General features: G+C 35.6%; 1 protein-coding gene across 3 annotated transcripts; it reads left to right on the top strand.

The window, feature by feature from the left end:
• The first annotated feature begins 912 nt into the window (after window positions 1-912).
• LOC124454082 (liprin-alpha-1-like) lies at window positions 913-22,089 on the top strand. 3 transcript variants are annotated; one of them, XM_047004890.1, is made up of 28 exons: window positions 913-1,075; window positions 1,359-1,432; window positions 1,840-1,971; window positions 3,308-3,409; window positions 3,865-3,990; window positions 4,185-4,331; window positions 4,951-5,085; window positions 5,527-5,610; window positions 6,361-6,492; window positions 6,588-6,650; window positions 7,121-7,180; window positions 7,289-7,311; window positions 7,832-8,146; window positions 8,243-8,465; window positions 8,593-8,664; window positions 9,386-9,528; window positions 10,558-10,891; window positions 13,414-13,485; window positions 14,252-14,380; window positions 14,667-14,744; window positions 14,907-15,004; window positions 15,361-15,415; window positions 15,492-15,534; window positions 15,964-16,139; window positions 16,985-17,068; window positions 18,146-18,344; window positions 18,833-18,882; window positions 21,994-22,089. In XM_047004890.1, exons 3-27 carry the CDS (start codon window positions 1,894-1,896, stop codon window positions 18,853-18,855), a joined length of 2,994 nt encoding a protein of 997 aa, XP_046860846.1. In that variant the 5' UTR covers window positions 913-1,075; window positions 1,359-1,432; window positions 1,840-1,893; the 3' UTR covers window positions 18,856-18,882; window positions 21,994-22,089. The 3 variants fall into 3 exon arrangements, with proteins under 3 accessions (XP_046860846.1, XP_046860844.1, XP_046860845.1); XM_047004888.1 differs by lacking the exon at window positions 21,994-22,089 and adding an exon at window positions 19,680-20,447; XM_047004889.1 differs by lacking the exon at window positions 21,994-22,089 and adding an exon at window positions 18,969-19,101.
• The last annotated feature ends 87 nt before the right edge of the window (window positions 22,090-22,176 follow it).

The raw sequence follows: 22,176 nt of genomic DNA, 5'->3' as shown, positions 1-22,176 counted from the left end.
AACAACTGCAACAATATTTTACTTCATGTAGACTTCTCTGCTTTTGATGATGGTACATAAATTGCTGATGCATTTTTGGAGTTTTTGTGCAACCTCACCACAGATTAGTTTCAGGGCAAATGCATATTCAGTTGCTGATGCATTTCGAAATTGCTTTCTTGAATTAATCATAAATATCAAAGAACTTACTGTTTAATTATTTGCTATACAAATGCTCCAGTCCATTCAGTGAGTGTGTCATTTTGCAGGAATTCTGTGCTATGGTGAAAGAATTGAACTATGCAAGAGAGCAGCTTCTTGAAAAAGATGAAGAAATCGTTGAGTTGAAGTCAGAGAGAAATAACATAAAGGTTAGTTACTACCACCCATGAACCACAAGGGGATAAATATAAGAGTCTGATGTATAATTTAAATTAAGCCTTTTTGGTTTAATATTTGCTAATGAATCAATTGTTTTGTCGACATCTTCATATTAAATAAGATGTTCCTTCCTATTTTTGAGACTCCCACTATATGCAGGCAAAGAAGTATGTATCTGTAGCCACATATTTTTGATTTTAATGAAATTTTTGATGATTTGTCAATTCTCTCTTCCTCCTAGCTCTGATAGTTATGGGTTAATGATTGACAAAAGTCTTCTCATAGCTACATATTTAAGCTCAAACCATACTTTACAACCAAAATTTAGGAAGCTACATCCTGTCATTTTTTATCTTAGTTTGGTTCTGTCGCTCAAATCACTTATTTCCTAGGCTGTTATGTAAGATAAAATCTTGTAAAAAGATAATTAGTTTGCTTATGTTTGTTTAATGCCTGATATCATGTTTGTTTTTTCTAATTCTTTCACCCACCTTGAAAGATAAGTAGTATTCTTAATGTCAATGTATTTTTGCATTGATTTTTTCTACAGCTTTTACTTGAGCACCTTGAGTGTTTGGTATCAAGACACGAGAGATCTTTAAGAATGACTGTTGTTAGACGTCAAGCAACTATGTCCGGCGGTGTTTCATCAGAAGTCGAAGTATTAAAGGCATTAAAGTCATTGTTTGAACATCACAAGGCATTAGATGAGAAGGTGAGACATTTACTAAATTACTATTCCCTCTTGTAGCTTGATATGTTTCAGTTAAGCAAGTTGGTATGATGGTATCAAATTAAAAAATTAAAAGTGTTGATACATTAGTCTTTTAGAGTATATACAGTACCATATTATTCTATTAAGCTATTGTTTCCCTGACTTAAAAGACTTAAAAAATAAACATTAACAACTCATGCTCAACGTTTTTCTGACGTGATATGTTTTTCATCATGTGCTTGTTGGAAATGTTCATGAACATCCCATCCCTACCTATTTTCAGGTTAGGGAAAAGTTAAAGTCCGCCGTCGACAGAGCTAATTCTTTTGAAAATGATCTTGAGTTGATGCGGAGCAGGTTGGTGATAAAGTTTGACTTATTTGTGTCAGTTTTATTTTCACTTTTTTAAGGGTGATAGAATTTAAACTTGTTTATTGATTTGTATTAGTAACGGTATAAGATTTTGAGAACTGTTACATGGAAACGATATTATAGTTCCACGGAATTTGCGCTTTTGATTTTACTGAATGTTTTGAGTTTAATGGTTTTTGTTAATAGTCAGGGCTTCAAAACAACAATGAAGTGAACAAGACAAACTACGGGGAAAATATTATTAAAATCGCAGTATTTTAAAATTGTGATAAACCGTTTGCTTTTCACTCCAAATTACATGAAATTTGCGACCAAACCGTACAACTCACTTTGAAGATGTTTTTTTTTTCAACTGAGCGTCTTGTTATGACAAGTTTTCTTGCTATTTACAGGTGAAGCAGCTGAAAGAAGAGAATACTTTCCTTCGCGAAAAAAGTGGTTTGAATATGGAAAAAAATGAAGCACCTCTTATCAATGGCGGATTGCCGTATTCTAACCATGTTAAGCGCGTTACAACAGGAAAGGTAACGTTCATAAAAATTTATTCCACTGAATATAAATTTCCTGAATTTTGCTGGAAAGTTTTTTTACATTCCTCGTAATGTTCCTGAGTTTTTTTTTAGAAAGAGAAACTACATACACCTTTGTTAAATTGTTTGTTTCTTTTTAGTAGGTTAATACGACATAGTCAAAAAAGACTAGCTATAATTCGTAAAAAATCCTGAATCCAAAGTAATTATTTCGTAACATGACTACGCTCACTTCGTTGATAAATGTTTGGCAATGGCGTGCCTTCATGATTGCAAACTGCATTCAGAAACCATTGATGTCAGATTTGGATGAATATCGCTTTAGCTTTTCATGGACATTTTTATTTTTCAATTTCCTTTGATACTTGATACTAAATAGAACTGAGCATAACTCAATAACTCATATAGCATAACTCATATAGTTCAATGAGCATAACTGACCAAAATCAAAGAATAGTCCCCCCCAAATTTCCTAGATTTCCTGCAAATTTTTTTCCACTTTAGATTTTTTCCTTTTTGCAGTAAAATTTCCATTAAATTGAAAAGTTCTTGCGATGTGGAAACACTTAGTAGAATTTACGTAGAATATATCGATTGACGATTGGACCGAACATAGATCGAGGATTTTCTAAATGCTAGCTATACAACGCTCCGTATTGACAGAAAAGGTTATATTTTCGTTATAAAACATTAAATTTTATGCGTGTTTAGCTGCATCGGGGAGCTCAAGATACTTGTGTCTCGGATTATTGTGAGTTTTCGTGACGTCACATGCTTATTTCCAAAATACTTTAAGGCACTAAGACTTACCTGGATTTTTCACCCTCAGTGAAGATTTAATGTATTAGATAAAAAAAAGGAGCTTTAAGTCTTGATGAATTTGTAAACTTAACAAATTCAAACAAATTTCTCGCAATATGCATTTTTCAAAAGTTTAATTGTAGCACGCCATAAAGACAAAAAGTAAAAATTTTTATTTTCAAACAATTTCGTTTTGAAGCTTAGTGAACACTAAGTATGGATAGCGTTAATATGAAATTACAAAAAAATGCACCTACAACCGAAATAACGATTGTTTTCAACAGTGTACGGTATGATTGAAGTGGTGGATCCGGGGCCAGAATTATTTAACCGCTAGTATTCAAAACACTTCCATAAAATTGCCATAAGTTATATATTTTTTAAAAATGTGTTCGTACCTAATCATACTAATCGCTGTATATTGTTGTAGTTTATTTTAACTAACGCTGGATTTGCCACTGTATTGCCCCTGTGTGTTCAGCGTTTTGTAAACTTTCGTACGTACAGCATCCTTTCTTTTTATACGTAGATGTCCAACGGACCCACATCATCTGATGATGATGGCGAAGATTACAATGCTATCAATGAGTTACAATTTAAGTTAGATAAAAAGAATAAAGAATTGGAAAAGGTTTGTTAACCTGGATATAAACATGCACATATTTAAATCGTGCATTGTGCTTTAACTAAAAGTAAATTTAGTTAGTACTCTCCTATCGGTGATGCAATGATGCACGCGCGAAACATTGAATGGCCCCGAACTGACTTGATTACGCTTGCTAGCCGTATATTCAATGACCTAGCTAGAACCCAATCTACTAGATATTTAACTCCGCCGAAATTATATAGTAATGAGTGAGGCAAGCCGCCATCTTGAAAGGTGGCAAAACTGACGATATTTACGACTATTATCTGCTTTTGCTGAGTTGATATAGATTCGCAAAGTTCATAGTCCATGTTTGATTCTTAAAATGTTTGATTAACGCTCTGAAGTTCAAAAGCTTTATGAACAAGAGCAACCCTCAGACTGAACTTTATTTATTAGAGGTTTATTTTCACTAATAAACTTAATGATATAATTTTCAGACATTAAAAGAGAATGTTTACCTGAAGGAACGTATCAATTCAATGGAGAGCAAGATAATATTATTGACCAGTGATCTGGATCGAGCTCAATCAAAATCAGAAAAATTGAAATCGCAGGCTCAAGAGGTATTAACGTATGGTGTTAGTTACGTATGCAAATATTTAAGAGTTGCTTTGTAATGGCTCAATTGCGTAGAATAGTGATAATTTATTGCCATAGAAAGATATTGGACGAGGTTGTCAAGAACTTATATTCTTTGCCTGCTCCGTAAGTAGTGTACTTCATGATCAAAGTTTTACGTACGTATTTTGTACTATAGATTATAGCTCAGAAATCCGATCTCGAAGATAGAGTATCCATATTGGAGAAAAAATATCAACAAGTTCAAAGGGATTTAGTATCAGCAAAAGATGACAATGAACGTCTCGAGAATGAATTAAATAAGAAGGAATCAAGCGTGTTACAGGTGTGTATGATGTTATTCGTAGATAACAATGATCTATCGTGTATCACAATGATCCTATTGATATAGTATTATTCTCTTCTATACCACAAAGATCCTTTTGTACCCTTTTCGTAGTACGTAAGAATGTTAGAGTTAAGCTAAGCTATTTATGCACGAAATTAATCATAGTTTTTGGAAATTTAATTACGTAGAGAGAGAAAATGTGAATTTCGTCAAATATTTAACTGTTGCTGGAATGAATGAATCAGAAATCAAATTCACTAATGATGTCGCATTTTTATAAGCATTCTAAATACAGTATTTTACTCGATCGTAACATTCGTCTCATGTTGAAAAGTGATCATGAAATAATTGCCTCGAGCTGGCTAAAACACCGATCGAAAAGACTCGCAGTGACTCATTTGAAGTGTCAAGTGTCAGAAATATGCCCAGATGAGATTTAATGGGCTTTTTTTTATTTCGTCAGAACCTTTTTTTATTCAAACTCGTACACGATCGTCTGTAGAAATATGGATGACATTTTCAATTTAGTCTCTGCAACTGTTTTACTGTCCTTGTGTAAGGTTGTAAGCTTGCTGCGGCAGACCGTTTGTTCTCATCATTCGAATTATTGTTTTAGGCAGAAGAAAAATATCGTAATATGCAAGAGAAATTTGAGCTTGCTGAACAAAAACTACAGCAGTCTTTGAGGAAGGCGGAAGCATTGCCTGTTGTTGAGGAAGAATTAGCGGTGCGTGTGGCTGCACTAAGCCAGGTATGTATTTAGAGCTTTCTGAGTGATGGTGTCCACTGTATAATTCAGTGTGAAAGGATTCTAATGAAATCGAAATGATGCCATTTTGGTTGGAACGTCAGTTGAAGACAAAGGAAGGCTGATATAGGTTCCTTCATTGTTGGTTTTGAAATGGAGTTCCTTGATTTTTATTGTTGAAAATTTTTGTCCGTGAAATTATCTAAGTATTCGTGGTGGAAATTATTGTAAACTCTACTTTTTCATATTGTTCAATGTCAAGAGCGTAATGGCGAGATTATGTTCATACATGAATGAACAGAGCTATTTAGTTGTTATTTATGCAATGACGGGAAAACGATACCTGTTTTTACTCTGACTTTACATATCGACCGTGTATGTTTTTTGTTTGTGTGTAGAAAAACGATAGTTTATGTTGTCTATGTTGACTATTCTTGTTTTTAGGCTGAAGAAAAGAGTTCTTCTGCGACCGAGAGAATAACGAACTTGCACCAGCAGATTGAAGACATCCAAGCAGAATTAAACAGGGTAAACGATGGACTATTTTAAAGCAAACGAATTACCTCTGCCTATCTTACGTATTTGCAAAGTAATTTGTTTAGCTGTTGGCAGCCTGTTGTTCCTTTCGTGTTGAAGTGCGTTTATCAGAGTCAGGAAAATAACATCTTAAGATAATTATGTTGATTTTAAGAACGTTTGCAATTTATTTGTACGTACGTAGATCAAATTTTTATCTTCGCAGGCATTTTAGGCCTATAAGTAGGTGATTTCGCACCGGAAGTGACGTAAAAAGGAGAAAACGCAGCTTTACTTTTTGAACGCTTTACGTATTTGATTATTCGCTCAAATGATGTAGTCAAACCATACATCTATTTGCTAAAACAGCTTTGTTTAGTATAATGAAAGCCGTATCTTCAATGCATGTGTTGTCTTTTTTACGTCACACCCGGCGTGGAATCATTAACTTCTGGGCCACAAAAACCCGTTGCGATAAAATTTTCGTCTTATGAAATGTATTACAAACGTTCTTAAATTGATTTAACTCTCAGAAATTATTTCCATGATTCTGATACCAGTTTCTTTTCACTTCATGAATGAGCTTTCGAGCCTTCAACATGCTCATCCGTTCAAATGAAGAATTTCATAAATATTTCAGATTTCTTATATCTTCCAATGAAAGTGAATAAAAAAGAAAGACAATCCTAATCGTTTGATATTGTATATGAACACGGTACTCTATTTGCTTTTAAATTGTTGGTGTTTTTTTTTCATTTATAGTCAAAACAACGCGAGAAAATGAACGAGGAGCATTCGCATCGCTTGTCAACAACCGTGGATAAATTACTCGCCGAGTCGAATGAGAGACTTCAACAGCATTTAAAAGATAGAATGGCCGCCTTGGAGGAAAAGGTCTGCATGATTATTGACGATATGAATGGTTTTACTTTAGTTATCGATGTCATCGGCTCGTTAACAAGATCTATTTTGAATTTCCTCTGTTGCAGACTTATCTTTCGCAGGAACTTGAATCGAGTAAATTAGAGGTTGAAGATTTGCGAAGAGAAAAGGTAAGTTTTGTAATTGATATTTTAAGTATTTTATCGCGGATAATACGTGTATCGCTCGCTTGAAGTAAGAATGCTAATTTCATAACATGTCTTTTACGTTGCTATTTAATTGCTCTACAAATGCATAAAATCGCATTTACGAAATTTCAGTGTTTAAAACTTCACTGGGAAAAGGGTATTTTCGGATACTCTGCCTCACGACTCACGTTTCACGGGACCTTTTGAGGTCTCCTACTGTGAAATCTTATAATGGTCTCCTAGTGTGAAATCTTTAAAACATCCCTTGTTTCTATACGTAATATAAATCCTAACACGGTTTTAATATGCACATGAAAAACATGTGACTTGGACGAGATTTGAACTCGCACCTTCGGGATACTAGTCCGCCGCTCTACCTGTTGAGCTACCAAGTCCACAGGGACTGGAGACGAGTCAAATATCTTTAAAACATGCCTTGTTTCTACGTATAGGAGTTCCTGGAAGTGAAGGTGGAAAATTTGACAGCTCAAATTGAAAGATCCGAGATAAAGGTAATTCATTTGATTGAAGAAAAAACGTATACGTATCATTTATATTCTTTAAAATACTTTTAGACTGATTGGTACGTAGACTTTTTTAACTCTATCCTTCTCTTTTAGTCCAATACTGGTTCTTCGAAAAGGTTAGTTTTACGGAAATGTTCATTTGATTTGGATCCGTTTGCTTTGATTACAGCAAGATGCGCCAAGAGGAATATCTAGCATTCTTCTTTAATAATCTCTCACTCATAATATATATATTTTGACTAATATTTGCGACGAAAACATACATTACGTATTAAAGACCTCCTACTGCAGAATTAATGAGGGTAAAGTCGGAGATTAAAAATCAATTTGCTCAGTGTTTGGCAATCAGTGGTCACATTTTTTTGCATGTGTATACTGTAGCATGTGCTTTTACCCTATAAGGTATAAAAATTCGTCCAAAAATTCTTAGTCGTCTTGAGACATTTCGAACGCGTTGATAACTATCATCTGAATACATTTTGCTTTCTCCTTGCTCATGGCTCATAAATCAATTTTAAAAATTTAAAAACCCGGTCACGACATCGTAAAAAGTTAGCTGCAGCCAATGAGATTGCTGGAAATGAAAAATATCAGCTGGCGTGCATAAATAAAAAAAATAAATTTATTTATATTCAGTACGTCCTTGGATGATCCTAATCCGATCTCAATTCGTGAGAAGAAAGGTCGTGAAACAATCCAAGATCAAGATCGCGTACTCACGATCAACGAAAAAGATTGGCATAAATTGCAGCAGGCGACCGTACTGGAAAGTGTATCGAAGGCTTTTGATGACGATTCCGTTTTGGTAAATGGTGATGAAGCCGACGGTGTTGCTAAAGATGAGGACAGCGGTCGTGCTGAAGAATTTAGACAATCAAAACTTAGCGATGGCGCCGAGGAGCTAGCAGTCATGATACAAGAACAAATTGAATCGATCAATCGAGAACTGAAGTATACATATAATTCGCAAATATTACGTACTTTTATTGATATTCATTACTTTTATGACGCAACTCTTTGTTTATAAAAACTTTGCTATTTTAACAGCATGCTGAAGGAAGACCCAGAAATGGACGACGAAGCTCTGCTTGCTGAGCTTGAACGAAATTTGAAAAGTGAATATGGTTCAGAAACTCAAAGTGTTGATTCATTTGATGCTAAAACATTAAGATCATCAACCGGGAGTTCGCCTGGTACCCAGTCCCCTGAAAGTTCCTTATCAAAACACAGTAAACGTAATTCAATAGAAGATATGTATTCCATCAACAAGGTAAATTTTATGAAAGTATAACTTAGAGACTTGGTCACTGATCTTTAAATGAGACTGGATAAAGCATCTAGCGCCAAAGTATTATACTTTGACTCATCTTCCTCTTTTTTTTTGTGACGTATTTTAGGATAATTTCATATCTTCTCCATCGATGTTCCCATTTCCTCAGTATGATCCCATGGATACTACACCATTGAGGGTGAGCTACGTATCTAGGGTACTTATTGGGATTATAAATACGTAACTTACTGTATTTACGTCTGTGTGAAACGAAAGAACCACTTACAAATGATGTTTTAAAAACCATGACCAGCCGACAATTTAAAGAAGTATAATATAAAACAATATTGGAACATTTTGAAGAAGTATAATATAAAACAAATTTCGGAATTTGTTTTATATTATAAATGATGTCTTGTCTGCCATGTAAACTTTATATAACTTCAATATTGTGATGAAGAGCGGAAGTGTAAACGAGTCATACATAGTGTGAATTTTTCGGGGTGGTGTGTAATTTATGTTCCACTAAACCCTCCCCCCTGACATCTATTGTTACACATTCTTAATTAATTGATCCCAGATAATTAAGCACAGCACTACTTAGACTTACATGAAGTAGTCTGCTAACTGCTGTGTGAGTATTGAGGTCACTCCTGATTTAAAGTAAGACAAAAATCCCAATGTGAAAATTAGCATTTAAGAGTTACCTGTGTTTCTCCTACTACCCAGAAAAATTAATTGTTGTTAATTGCCGCGTAAAGAAGTTTAGGATAGTCCAGTAGCACTAATAATAACTTTACCTACCCACAAGAGTGGAAGGGGGCAATAAACGGTTTTTTCCTTCTAATCATAAACATTTTAAAAAGTGTTCGGAAGCCTTATTTAAAGTTGTAAATGTTTTTTTTTATTTTCTGTTTCAGCTCAGCAGAGAAAATTTATCAACTCTTTCCGAATCCGTGTCTTCGGATTCCGATCCTTTAGCTCGTGGTCCAATCGCGGATAATCTTTCGGATTTGTCATCATCTGGTCTCAACAGCCCCGAGACTCCACCCGTCAAAAAACGGTATGTGAAAACTTAAACATTCGGTGTTGTTGATGATTTATATTTTCGTCAATGCAGACTTCCTAAATTTTATCCCCAACTATCTCTTTGTTGAAAAATACTATGTATCGTTTTCATTTGCATTTCTCCTTTTAAACATTTATCTTCAAATACTATTGACCAGCAATTGACCTTCTTCATGCAAGACTTTTTCAAACGACTAGCTACGTTTTTGCATTTTTAAAAACCCATTTTGGCTTTAAACCATCACGCGAGAAAGATTATTTAAAGTGAATGAATTGTCGCCTTTTGCGCGGCTGTTTCTTCCTAAGAATGATTGTACCAACTAATGATGTACAACTCGTGGTTCAAAGTGGCATGCCAGTTTGCACATGCCGCTCAAAATATAAACAATATAGCCAGGCATATAATGCGTGAATACATTACGTATCTAAGCAAATGCGCGAAGCATAATATGCTTGTGATAAAGGCGAAGCGTTAGCATCAACAATTAATAGACTCCGTCGATTTCGACGTATGAGGGTTCCGCGAAGTGGAACATCCTGGCTACTATTATAGTGAAGGCAGCTGACCAGACTACAATCACTCGTACCCACGCAACCACAACGCTGATATCAGCGTGACACAGTGTGACAAGGCTGCAACATTGCAGATGCAGGTACAGTCCATCCGAGGACATACTTTCCTCTACCAAATTTCCCTCACATGGCTTTGGTTTATAGACACATTGCCAAATGTGCCACGAGCTGGGATTGAACCCGCGCCGTCTGGCTTACAGCTCACGCCATTAACCATTCAGCCACTCTTTAAAACAATTAGTAAAAAACAATTAGTAAAAAACAATTAGTAAAAAACACATCAACAATTAGTAAAAAACACACATACCTATATACATACGTATTCTATATGGGGCTGTTTTACGCATTTATATTCTAGGCTTTAATGTTTACATTTCGATTATATTCTCGCTTGGTTCATCGACCGCAACTGCAGTAGTTTTAAAATGAGTAAATTTTTCGTTTCTTTTAGTCATCCCGATTTATCTTCGCCAGTCTTAAATAGGACCCCTGTCCTAAATAGTTCTAACGGCTCCAGTTCCGCTAACAATGCAATAAGAAAGCGAGGTCTGCGTGGCTCTTTTAACAAGATATTCGGTTCAAAGACGCGGACCAAGCTTCGCGACAGTACTGCAAGTAGTCGATCCGACAGCAATGCATCAACACTTGACTCCTACTCCTCGAATATGGGAAAAAGCGAACTCGACCGAAGAATTAAACGTGGGTCAATGCTCCTAGGAGATGCACTGACTGCTAAAACGCCTTTCGCTATGTGGAATGCGCATACAGTTGTTGCCTGGCTTGAGGTGTGTAACCAAGTGCTTTGTTTCATGTTGTGTTTTATAATTCATTATTACAATTGAATCCACCTTTCCGACGGTAAACACACGTGTCAAAAATGCGAGATCAAATTACAAAATTTGGACAATCAAATGGTCGGACATAGTATTGTACGTATATGTAAAATAGTGGCAATGAAATAGAAAGAAGATGCTCTTGGGGCATTGGTAAATCTTATTTTAGAAATCCAGAACGACTAATTATAAAGGCAGAAGGTGTAAGAGTGAATAAAAACCATTTTCCGTCAAATCAAAGGAAATGCAATATACAGATGCAAAGTTATAGAGAAAAATAAAAACATTTCTAACGTTGTCGTGGATATTACAAGTGCCGTAACAAAATGATGATGAGTTTGATATGCATTTGTCACAATAAGCTTAAGAAGACAAAGAGCATGTCAAAAACATATGATTGAAAATTTGCTAAGTGCATATACAAGCACCAATTTCAGAGCTCGCTCTGTCACAAATTAATTGAGAATCTGAGCATGCGTTTTCAACTCCACAAACTTTCCAAGCTCATGGTAACGACCAACTGGATGTACCGATTTTGGAGTAATTAGCTCGCTCAGTCACAAGTTTTAAGACAAATCATCTGCGCATGCGCAGTATTATTGAGCATGCGCAGTCAACTTGACCAGGTACCCAAGTTTATGGTCATGGCAACGACCAACTGCATCTACTAGCACCAATTTTGAAGTTAATAACATGCTTAATAACAATTTAATAGAGAAATCGTCTGCGCATGCGCTCGAGCATGCGCAGTCCACTCGAGTAATTGTTCGTAGTCATGACAACGACCAACTATATGTACTTGCACTACATTTGTGTCAATTAACTCACTTAGTCGCAAATTATTAAAGAAATCATCTGGGCATGCGCAGTAACGATAATAATTATCCCACAACTTTCGTACGCCTTTAAATTTTGGTATATATATATAAAGCTAAAACTTCATGTAGTAGATGTCAACTAGCAGTGGAAGCTGGGTGCGATATAGTATGCAGTGGCTTAGGGGCCCACACTTCGGTGGCGACCGTACTCTCCCTGCGTACCCCGAGCAAAGCCTATCGCAGGTGATCTCGGGGTCTGATGGGCGGAAGCTTGCTATTGCATCTCCCAAGTAGGATAGCGTGGAGGGGCCGAAATCTCCTACCGAAACGTTAACATGCGGCGTTCTAGTGCCTTGCGCTTAAGAAGGTATCGGGAAGCATGGCCCGAAAACGGGGTTTTTTGTTTTCGAATTTTATCTTTTTGTTCTTATAAAATAAACCAAGTAATGTGTCAATTAACTCCTCACACTTATAATTTAAGACACCCTTAAATATATTTTATACAATTTTTATTGATTTATGTTTTATCTTATTTATCTTATTTACTTATCTATACTCTCTCATTTACTGTTTTTTATGTATCACGAGCAAACCATCCATAGGGTTCATGGCAAACAAGGATTATCTGGTTGCCTTGATTAACATGCGACGCTCTAGTGCTTAACTATCTCGGGGTATTTGGAGAGGCATGGACCAACAACGGGATTTTTTTGTTTTCAAAATTTCTCTTTTTTTCCAAGAAATGTTCTCATGAATGAAACTAGAACATCCAACAACACTGCAAATGTTCAAAAACCTTTTTTGACTTCATTTGACTTCATTTTGATTTAAAGGGCGTCTTTTGATCACATAGAAACAGCCGTTCAATTTATTACTTAAATGCGTGTAGTATGTATTTCATTCTACGAAACCGTCAAATCACCCTATACCAAAGAATATCCAGATCCTATTTTATTTGCATCCAGCAAAGAAAATTGCTAGGCATAGAATTTGTTAACTGTTGTTTAAAGGTATTTAAAGATTCCAGATGAGATTCATGACTGCCTTTGAATACAATTAGCACATATTCATTATATGACAATGTTTTATGTTATAGTTTAGAGTCATCGTAATTTTATACAGTTAAATTTATAGCAATACTTTAAAATTCCATTTTTACGTATAAGTATCTGAAAAGCCAGTTTTACTTTATCGATAATAATAATAGTGATTAGTGATTATAAGACAGTGAAACCAACATGTAATAAAAATAACAGTTCAAAAATGCAGTAAAGACCCGTAACAATCTTTACAAAAAAGTCATTAGCGCGACAACATGCCAGTATTCAAGCTTTCCTCCGATCTTTATGCTTTATTTTAACTCAAAATGGTTAATATTTACTGTTATGCCTTCTGCCTTTATGAATAATCGTTCTGAATAACTAGAATCAGATTCACAAATACCCCAAAACTATCTCCTCACCATTTTATTTCCATTATTCTACATAAACAATACTATGTTCGTTGATTGGATTAGTTAAATAACACACCTCCCCCCCAGTGGTCCTCGTTATCATGGCTGCCATCAAGTTCGCAATCTATGCGTGTGGCCATCGTATCCATGGTAACTAGGAGCTCCTGCAACTTATCCATAACTGAGTATTTTATTTTGTATAGCTGTGGGTAGGAATGCCTGCTTGGTATGTTGCTGCTTGTCGTGCAAACGTTAAAAGTGGAGCTATTATGTCGGTAAGCACTTGAAATTATGATGATGTTGTTGTTGTTGACGTGTCGTGTACAATATGATGATGTTGTTGTTGTTGTTGACGTGTCGTGTACAATATGATGATGTTGTTGTTGTTGTTGTCGTGTCGTGTACAATGTGATGATGATGTTGTTGTTGTTGACGTGTCGTACAATATGATGATGTTGTTGTTGTTGTTGACGTGTCGTGTACAATATGATGTTGTTGTTGTTGTTGTTGACGTGTCACGTACAATATGATGTTGTTGTTGCTGTTGTTGACGTGTCGTGTACAATATGTTGTTGTTGTTGTTGTTGTTGACGTGTCGCGTACAATATGATGATGATGTTGTTGTTGTTGACGTGTCGTGTACAATATGATGACTTTATTTGAAAAAAATGTTACGTTATATGTCACACATTCTACTGAATGCCATAAGAATTTTTTATGCAGTAGAATTTCATTTGCAGTAGATTATCCTTTTCACAAATGAGACTGCTGTAATCGATAATCGATGATCACTTTGTTGGTTTATGTATAACTTTCTCAGCTCATTCCCCTGTTGCATTAAAGATTTCCCAGAACGTTTCCAGTAAATAGCTATGGAATGTCAAATTCGAAGACGGAATAGTTCCACCAGTTTCGATTTTTGTTATTAAAAATACCAGGCTCGCTATCTATCTTTATTATCACTAATTACTGTTCACTTATGTAGGTTGTGAAAATCAGACAACGAGATTCTGCATTGTTAAAGTCGTTTTATTTTTGCAGGCGTTATCCGATACAGAAATTCAACACGAAATTGGAATCAATAATCCTTTACACCGACTGAAGTTGCGACTTGCAATTCAGGAAATAGTCGCTTTAACCAGTCCATCACAGCCTATGACAAGCAAAGAGGTATTTAATGTACATCATTTATTACTCTTGCTATCCGAGGTACGTAAGCCCGAGTTTAAAAGCCCTGTATTGTCGCAAGATTTTACACGAATTACGTGTGTCTAACACGAAATCCTTGAACCAATCAAAATCGTTCATCAAGTATCACCTTGTAGAAACCTTGAGCTTGTAATATAATTGTTAATTAGATTGAGAGCATAGTAGCCAACCAACTTAAAGCATTTGCAATACGTAAAATAATTTGTTCCTATAGATGTTCAAGGTAGTTATTTGTGTTGTGTTATAGCTTTTAGTACGCGGCGAAATGAATCATGAATGGGTTGCAAATTGTTGGCTTCCAAGCATTGGCTTGCCACAATATAAGGTAATTATTGATAATGTAAAACAACTATAAATGGAAATATGTAATTTACGTTTATGATTTCCATTTATGTATTGTTATGTTACGACAATCAAGTGCAGTAGTACTGCTTCATGTATTCCCTTGAGTAACGAATAATAACATGTGTTTTTGTGTTTTATCTAGAGTACTTTCCACGAATGTTTAGTAGATGCACGAATGTTAGAGCACATTTCCAAGAAGGAATACCAGAAATATTTAAAAGTTGTTGATAGTTTCCACAGGTGAGACTTTAAAACTTGTAACTTCTAATTGATAAAATCATAAACCTTGTTTTCTATTTGTTGCGTGTGGTCTCAAGGTAGATAGGGAGAAAATTCCGGTGTTTGCGGGTCTAGGAATGCAGGTGTATGGCCTCTAGCAAGACTTCGAAACAATTTTGCATTTGGTTTTACATGAATATTTACATTTTACCATTTCAATCCATTGATGTAGCCTTCTTCTCCTAAGGTGTTAGTACATGTCCTAAGGTGTTAGTACATGTCCTAAGGTGTTAATAGATGCTCTGAATTGTTAGTACATGTTCTGAAGTGTTAATACATGTCCTGAGGTGTTAGTACATGTAACTTGTGTTTTCTAGACGCAGTATACAATGTGGTATCAAATGTTTGGCTAGTGTTAAGTTTGATAGAAGGGTAAGTTTTGTTCGTTTTAGTTATTGTTTACCTTTCTCTTAAAGTTGTTTTTTTATTTTAAACTTTATAATATAAGCTTCTAGACAAACGACGACAGGACTGTCTAACGGAAAACAAAGGTATTTTATTTTTCACAATCGTCATATTTACTACGTCATCTCTGTGTTTATTGTTTGACAGTTAGCGAATATTATTAGATATTTTATAGTCATACTTATTGAATTGTCACTTTTGCATTTCAATCACTGTACATTGTACATTGATAACTTTGAGATTGTCCATTAACAATGGCGATGACTTGCCATGAATTATAGTCAGTTCTGTAAAAGTCTGCGATGGTTGTGATGTTTTCAGTTTCGACTGGGCTATATTTAGTTAGCTGAGGAGTTTCTTTCTCTTAGCTAAATTATGAATTATAAAAACGATGTCTACCTTTGTCTACGTATTTCAATATGTGCAAGAACTGAAGTGCTTAAGTACCTATCCAGCGATATTGTATACATCGCTTGTATTAATTGTTTAGATAATTAATTCTGGCATTCTTGCAGATGTTATTGTTTGGAGTAATAGTCGTGTTATCAAATGGCTTACTTCAGTGGGTTTGGCAGAATATACTGATAACATAAAGTACAGTGGAATCCATGGCTCAATATTTGTATTCGACCCAGACTTTAATCATTCTACGCTGGCAATGTGTTTACAAGTTCCATCTTCAAACAGCCAGGTTTAAAAACTTTTTATTTCACATGTTTGTCGGTTAGGAATGTTTCCATTCTTCAATTGATAATTGCTGTTTACACGGGTCTATGGAGACCTTTGTGAGAATTCGGGAGCAGATCAGTGCAAGCGTGAGATCGAAGGACTAGTGTTGCACCTGCTTGAGAGTTCTCACTAAAAAACATCTTTTATTTCTTTTATAAAGTTACGATATGGAGAAACACATGATTTCAAAACAAGCGTTTTAATTTGCCTTTTAAAATGTATTCATGATTGATTGGCAAATTCTCATTGATTGATTGATTGATTTAATTGGTTGAGCTCAGACAGGTTTGCTCAGGCTAATGCAAACATAGCTTTTAATCAATCAGCGCGCGCGTTTTATTGTTTTTATTTTATGGTATACATAACACTTGTTTATGCAAATAAATTTAAGGTAACAAACTATGCAAGGCTTGTACTTAACTGTAGCATACAATCATACCGAACCATTTGCTTTATTCCTTTCAATCACTGTCGTTGACATAGCTAGTTTCCGTGCTTATGAGGCAGAAATATTGCAAAGCAATATGGCAATTGGTTTGGTATGATTGTATATTATACGTACGTAGTTAGGTACACGCCTTCTAAAGTTAGATACTCTAAATTTATATAATTATTTAACCGAGCTAGTATAATGTAATTCTAAATTTGTACATGTATTAGCATAAATTAACAATTACGACAACAACGTTGGGAAACTGGATATTTTTCTTAGGCTAACGAAGATTACACAAATCACGCGTGACTGATATGAAGTTCTTGAAACATGAGTTTAAAAGTTGAGTGTGCCGTTTTTTTCGTGTTTTCTAGGTTTGTCAGTTGGTTGAGAGAGAATTTACAAATCTAATGAATACAGGGACTTCTGGTTCTACTTTCGTTGATGTTGGGTCAGAGGTGAGTGAATTTTTTCATTATCAAGATTTCAAATAATAGAGCTTCAATTGTTATTCTTTTCATTCCTTCACTTTTGATGTTCCTTCCAATCTTTGTACCTTTGTCCAGTGTGTGATTATTCCACACTTCAATTTTAGATTACTACGTTGTAATGTCCGTCTCATACCATGTACTTGCGTCTAGGCGTAGTTACCACATGTATTGATGTAGTTCACTAGAAATGTTCATCCCATTCCCTGTATCTGCATCAAGGCGTCGCCACCATATACATCTATGGTTAACTAGAAATGCTCTTTCATTCCATGTACCTGCATCAAGGCGTGGCTACCCCATACATTTACTTCAGTTTACCAGAAAGATTCCTCTCATTCCATGCATCTGCATCAAGGCGTGGCTATCCCAAACATTGACTTTAGTTCACTAGAAATGTTCTTCTCATTCCATCTGTCTTCATCAAGGCGTGGCTACCCCATACATTTACTTCAGTTTACCAGAAGTGTGCCTCTTATTCCATGTGCCTACATCAAAGCGTGGCTATCCCAAACATTGACTTTAGTTCACTAGAAATGTTCCTCTCATTCCCTTTACCTACGTCAAAGTATGGTTGCCCCATACAATAATATCAGTTTACTATCAATAACTTTAATTCACTTGCAATGTTCGTCTCAACCATCAACCAACGTAATGTAAGGCGTGGTTGCGTTATACATGGATTTTAGTTGATGTTTCTCTCATTCCCTGTACCTACGTAAAGGAGTGGTTGCCTTATACATGGATTTTAGTTGATGTTTCTCTCATTCCCTATACCTACGTAAAGGCGTGGTTGCCTTATACACGGATTTTAGTTGATGTTTCTCTCATTCCCTGTACCTACGTAAAGGCGTGGTTGCCTTATACATGGATTTTAGTTGATGTTTCTCTCATTCCCTATACCTACGTAAAGGCGTGGTTGCCTTATACACGGATTTTAGTTGATGTTTCTCTCATTCCCTGTACCTGCGTAAAGGCGTGGTTGCCATATGCATCGATTTATTTCTCTTGCACTGTTAACTTGTTAACTTGTCATCGTTCTTGCAGTTGAGTGAGAGTAACAAATTTAAACGGTCTCAGTCGTGGCGAAAGATATTAAAAAAGAAAGATAAAAAGACAGAAAATAAAAGAGCGAAGGAAGATGGAAAGTTGGATGAGACTAATTCTGGATCAGATTCATCAATCAGTCAGACAAGCTCGACATCATCGGCTAGTCTTAGTGCGAAACAACGAACGCCAGGCAAAGGTTTGTTTTAACGTTTGTTTTAACTTTTTCCATGATTTGTATCAATGTGTGTATTTCCAAGTCTCGTATATTAAATGTCAATACTGTAAATTATCGGAAAATTGACTAATACACGTACGTAGTATAGTCTAATTCATCTAACGTTTACTACATAACACAGTTGTGCTCTGGAGTCACATGATTTAAGAGATGGTTTATTATGCTGTATTTATCGTATTTATCATCCATCACCACAACTGGTGCTGCACATTTAGTTTGCCCAGTTTTCAAGTTTTGACCTGTTCCTTCACAGAAGGAACATCTTTGTATTTCTAACCACAAACATCTCATTTTTTTAAGTTTGTGTGTCTACACTAGTAAACTCGTAGGAATATTATTATTGAATAGTTTTTAGCGCTATCTGCTCTCCGTTTCTAATTGAGATTTTTTGAGTATGGAGAAAAGCTTGATGTTTTAGCTTATAGTGTATAAATGCATCTTTTTTTCAGATACTGAATCTAGTGTACGGTGAAATGTTTCATGCATATTTTGTGCTATGGTTAGTAAATTGCTTTTTAATTAGTACAATTATAAGTTCACCATGTATTGCTGTCTATTCAAAAAAACATTTCGATTCTCTTACAGACGTATTTTTTGACTCGTTTGCTCAGCTATTGACCTGTTCATGAGCAAATAAATCAAAATCTGTAGGAAATTAATCAAGCAAAACAGTCGAGTCAAATAAAAATAGTGTTTCATGTAATCTCCTAAACATGAAGACGACGTCTTGCATGAAAATGTACCGAGTCAGACACTGGACACTAGTAAAGCCCCAACTAGCGCATGCTCTCTTTTCGCACATACACTCCAGATCTCATATTCACTAGCTGTATCGAGAGATTCAAATGCTAAAACGTTGATTGGTTAAGAAACCACAACAACTATGATAGCTCTGTGCTTCATCGATAGTAGATGTAATACATTGTCGTGGATATTGAATGATTCCTTGTGAGCTGGACACTGGACACTAGTAAAGCCCCAACTAGCGCATGCTCTCTTTTCGCACATACACTCCAGATCTCATATTCACTAGCTGTATCGAGAGATTCAAATGCTAAAACGTTGATTGGTTAAGAAACCACAACAACTATGATAGCTCAGTGCTTCATCGATAGTAGATGTAATATATTGTCGTGGATATTGAATGATTCCTTGTGAGCAGCAAACTAAAAATACGTGTGGTCCATATTTGAAGTAAATTGTTCTCGTATAATCCTTTGCTTTCTGTCACCTTTTTCAAAATGGATTGCAAGTTTGCAACATAGCATTTTTGACATCGTTGCTCTTTCTTTTTAGAGCAGTTGAACGCTTCATAGTCGCGCAGGATACACAATCTCATCTACCGTAGTCATAAGATGGGCTATTCTGACTAAGAAATCGTAATTTTAATACATATCGTTGTGTTTGTATTCTCATTGCTGATTTTGACGTGCAACAAACGTTAGTTGGGTTTTAATTCAATAATTGAACAGAAAATACCGCTGGCCGTTCGGTGGTTTTTATCATTTTGCGTTGTATATGGCTCACTGTTCATCATTATGCTTAAAAGCACGCAAAATATAGACAGGATATCAAAATATTCTGTGAAACAGATAAGGGAGTTTTATACTGTATTTTGAAATCCGCATAATGGATGATGCATTCATAAACTTGTAATTTTAATTGTAATCAAATAACTCTCTTCACATAAAGCATCACACTTCTATTGAATGAATTTGACTAAGCACTGTAAAGAACTGTTCCCGTTTGTAAAGTCTTTCTCTGTTTTCTGAGTCGAACAATTCGTGGAGAGCTCGTCAACTATAGAATATTGTATTTGGTTTATGTGAAGGAGAAAGGTAATTTTTTGTCAACGATTAATTTTGAATGCAGCATTCAATTTTAATGAATTTACATCGATAAATGTCGATAAGATTTAATGTTTTAACAAAATTGCTATTTTATATATACGGAATTATTAAAACACAAAGAATATTATACACTTGTAAACAACTCTGTAAAAATATTGCTTTTGTAATGTAAGTATGAATAAAATAAATTGGGTTGTGGTTCCTGTTGAGTTAATTTTACAGACAGTTCTTGTACATCGTAGTTAAAGTATAGTTTTCTTTTGTTGAAAGAAAGTAGTTTCGGAAACTTCTTTGTTAGCTATGTAATCTTGTTGTTGTTTCTACAGCTTCGCTTGTGTCACACGTTAGCTTGTTCACTAATTTTGTTGATGTTATCACAGAAAAGGTCTTTCTTGTCGCTTCTAAAGTCGTTGCTCGTGAAACTTTTTATGACAGATCGTCGTCGCCAGTTGCATGCATCATGTCATGTCAGTCCCGTGACATTTTATGTCGTAGGGGTGTCATAACAGAGACTGCAGTCAGGGTTCTCCATTGCCTTCGGTCTTCTGTCATTCTCAGCAATTTGCTTAGTGTGTGTCCAGTCCACTCTTTAACATTGTCAAACCAGGTTTTTCGTCGACGGCCTCTTCTACGTCCTCCTTCACGGTTCCCTGGAGTATGGTCTTAGCCAGGGAATTGTGGCGATTAACATGGCCAAACCATGCAAGTTTCCGTTGCTTTACAATGGCTAGGAGCTGTTGTTGTTTGCCTGCAGCATCATCAATTTGTTGCCTGACATACTGGTTGGTCTTGTGCTCTGAGTAATGGATGCCTAGTAGTTTTGCATGCGGCTTTTTGCGAACTGTACATTATTGCTCTTTTGGTAAAATTAAACTAAATGAAAAGTATATAAGTAATATAACTAGAGTAAAATAGCTTCATACGACGAGCTAGCAATGCAGGGAATTTTTAGGGAAGTTAAACTAATGGGTGTAATCTAAATACTGTCCGTTATACAGTTGGCTATATTTTATGAAACATGTTTCAAAAAATGCAAGTTACCAAATCGGTATGTTACAATTAATAAAAAAAACAATCCTTCACTGTGACAATAAAGGTCATTCTATCAGGTAATCAAACTTAATCACTATTTTAGCTGGTTTAGTAAAAACCCCAGTAGTTTTCTATAGTTAAAAAATTCTCTGAGGAAATGCAACTTACTAGAACTTACTTAGTAGAGAAAAACGAAGCCAAGTTAAGAAATATCTTTCTTCCATTTATCGCGAGAATAAACAAAAGCAATTCGTCCGACTGTTGGCACAAGAAGACGTCTTTCAAAAAATCAAATACTAATTCAAACAATTAAACGAGAATAAACAAAGCGTGTTGCAAAAAGTCACTTAAAAGACAATTGAGTGACTTACTGTTGCTAACTCTTGGAGTTCTGAGCGGAAGCAAAGTGGATGCAGAAAACAAATGCAGATATCATGTTCAGTCTTTTTTGCTCTATAGCCATTGATTCGTCACTCAGGTAGTATACGATACGGATGCTACTGCCCCCCAGCCCCCTCCTCGATTATTTTTACATTCAACTAGAGGATCCGGAAAAAAATTCCAGAAATTAGAAATGGACGCAAACAGGGGAAATTCCTGCCTCCGTCTCCACGCTTCCTGCCTCCGTCTCCACGCTTCCCGCCTCCGTCTCCACGCTTCCTGCCTCCGTCTCCACTAGATTTTCACATGCTTCTTCGCTCACTTGATCTTTGTATATTCTCCGATAGAAAATATCATGCGTAACTTTTACAGTCCTCTTGGAGTGGAAGATGAAAAAGTGGAAGATGTAAACTATAACAATTGCACACAACCACTGGAGAAACATTTGGTGAAAATACAAATTGGCGAGAATTCATATACTGATTCTCTTGATGATGGCTTGAATTTGGAATAAATTGGACAATATAAAA

This window comes from Xenia sp. Carnegie-2017, unplaced genomic scaffold (genome assembly GCF_021976095.1).
Source record: "Xenia sp. Carnegie-2017 unplaced genomic scaffold, XeniaSp_v1 HiC_scaffold_3, whole genome shotgun sequence".
NCBI classification, from domain to species: domain Eukaryota; kingdom Metazoa; phylum Cnidaria; class Anthozoa; order Malacalcyonacea; family Xeniidae; genus Xenia; species Xenia sp. Carnegie-2017.
The sequence above is the reverse complement of the archived record's forward strand: the minus strand, read 5'-3'. Positions and strand labels throughout refer to the sequence as shown.

Bases quoted from the DNA above. Each gene is read 5' to 3' on its own strand.
- LOC124454082 (XM_047004890.1), top strand. From the start codon at position 1,894: ATGGAAAAAAATGAAGCACCTCTTATCAATGGCGGATTGCCGTATTCT. The intron at 8,665-9,385 runs GTGAGCTACGTA...TTTCTGTTTCAG, and splicing joins TGGATACTACACCATTGAGG to CTCAGCAGAGAAAATTTATC. The intron at 14,745-14,906 runs GTAATTATTGAT...TGTTTTATCTAG, and splicing joins TTGGCTTGCCACAATATAAG to AGTACTTTCCACGAATGTTT.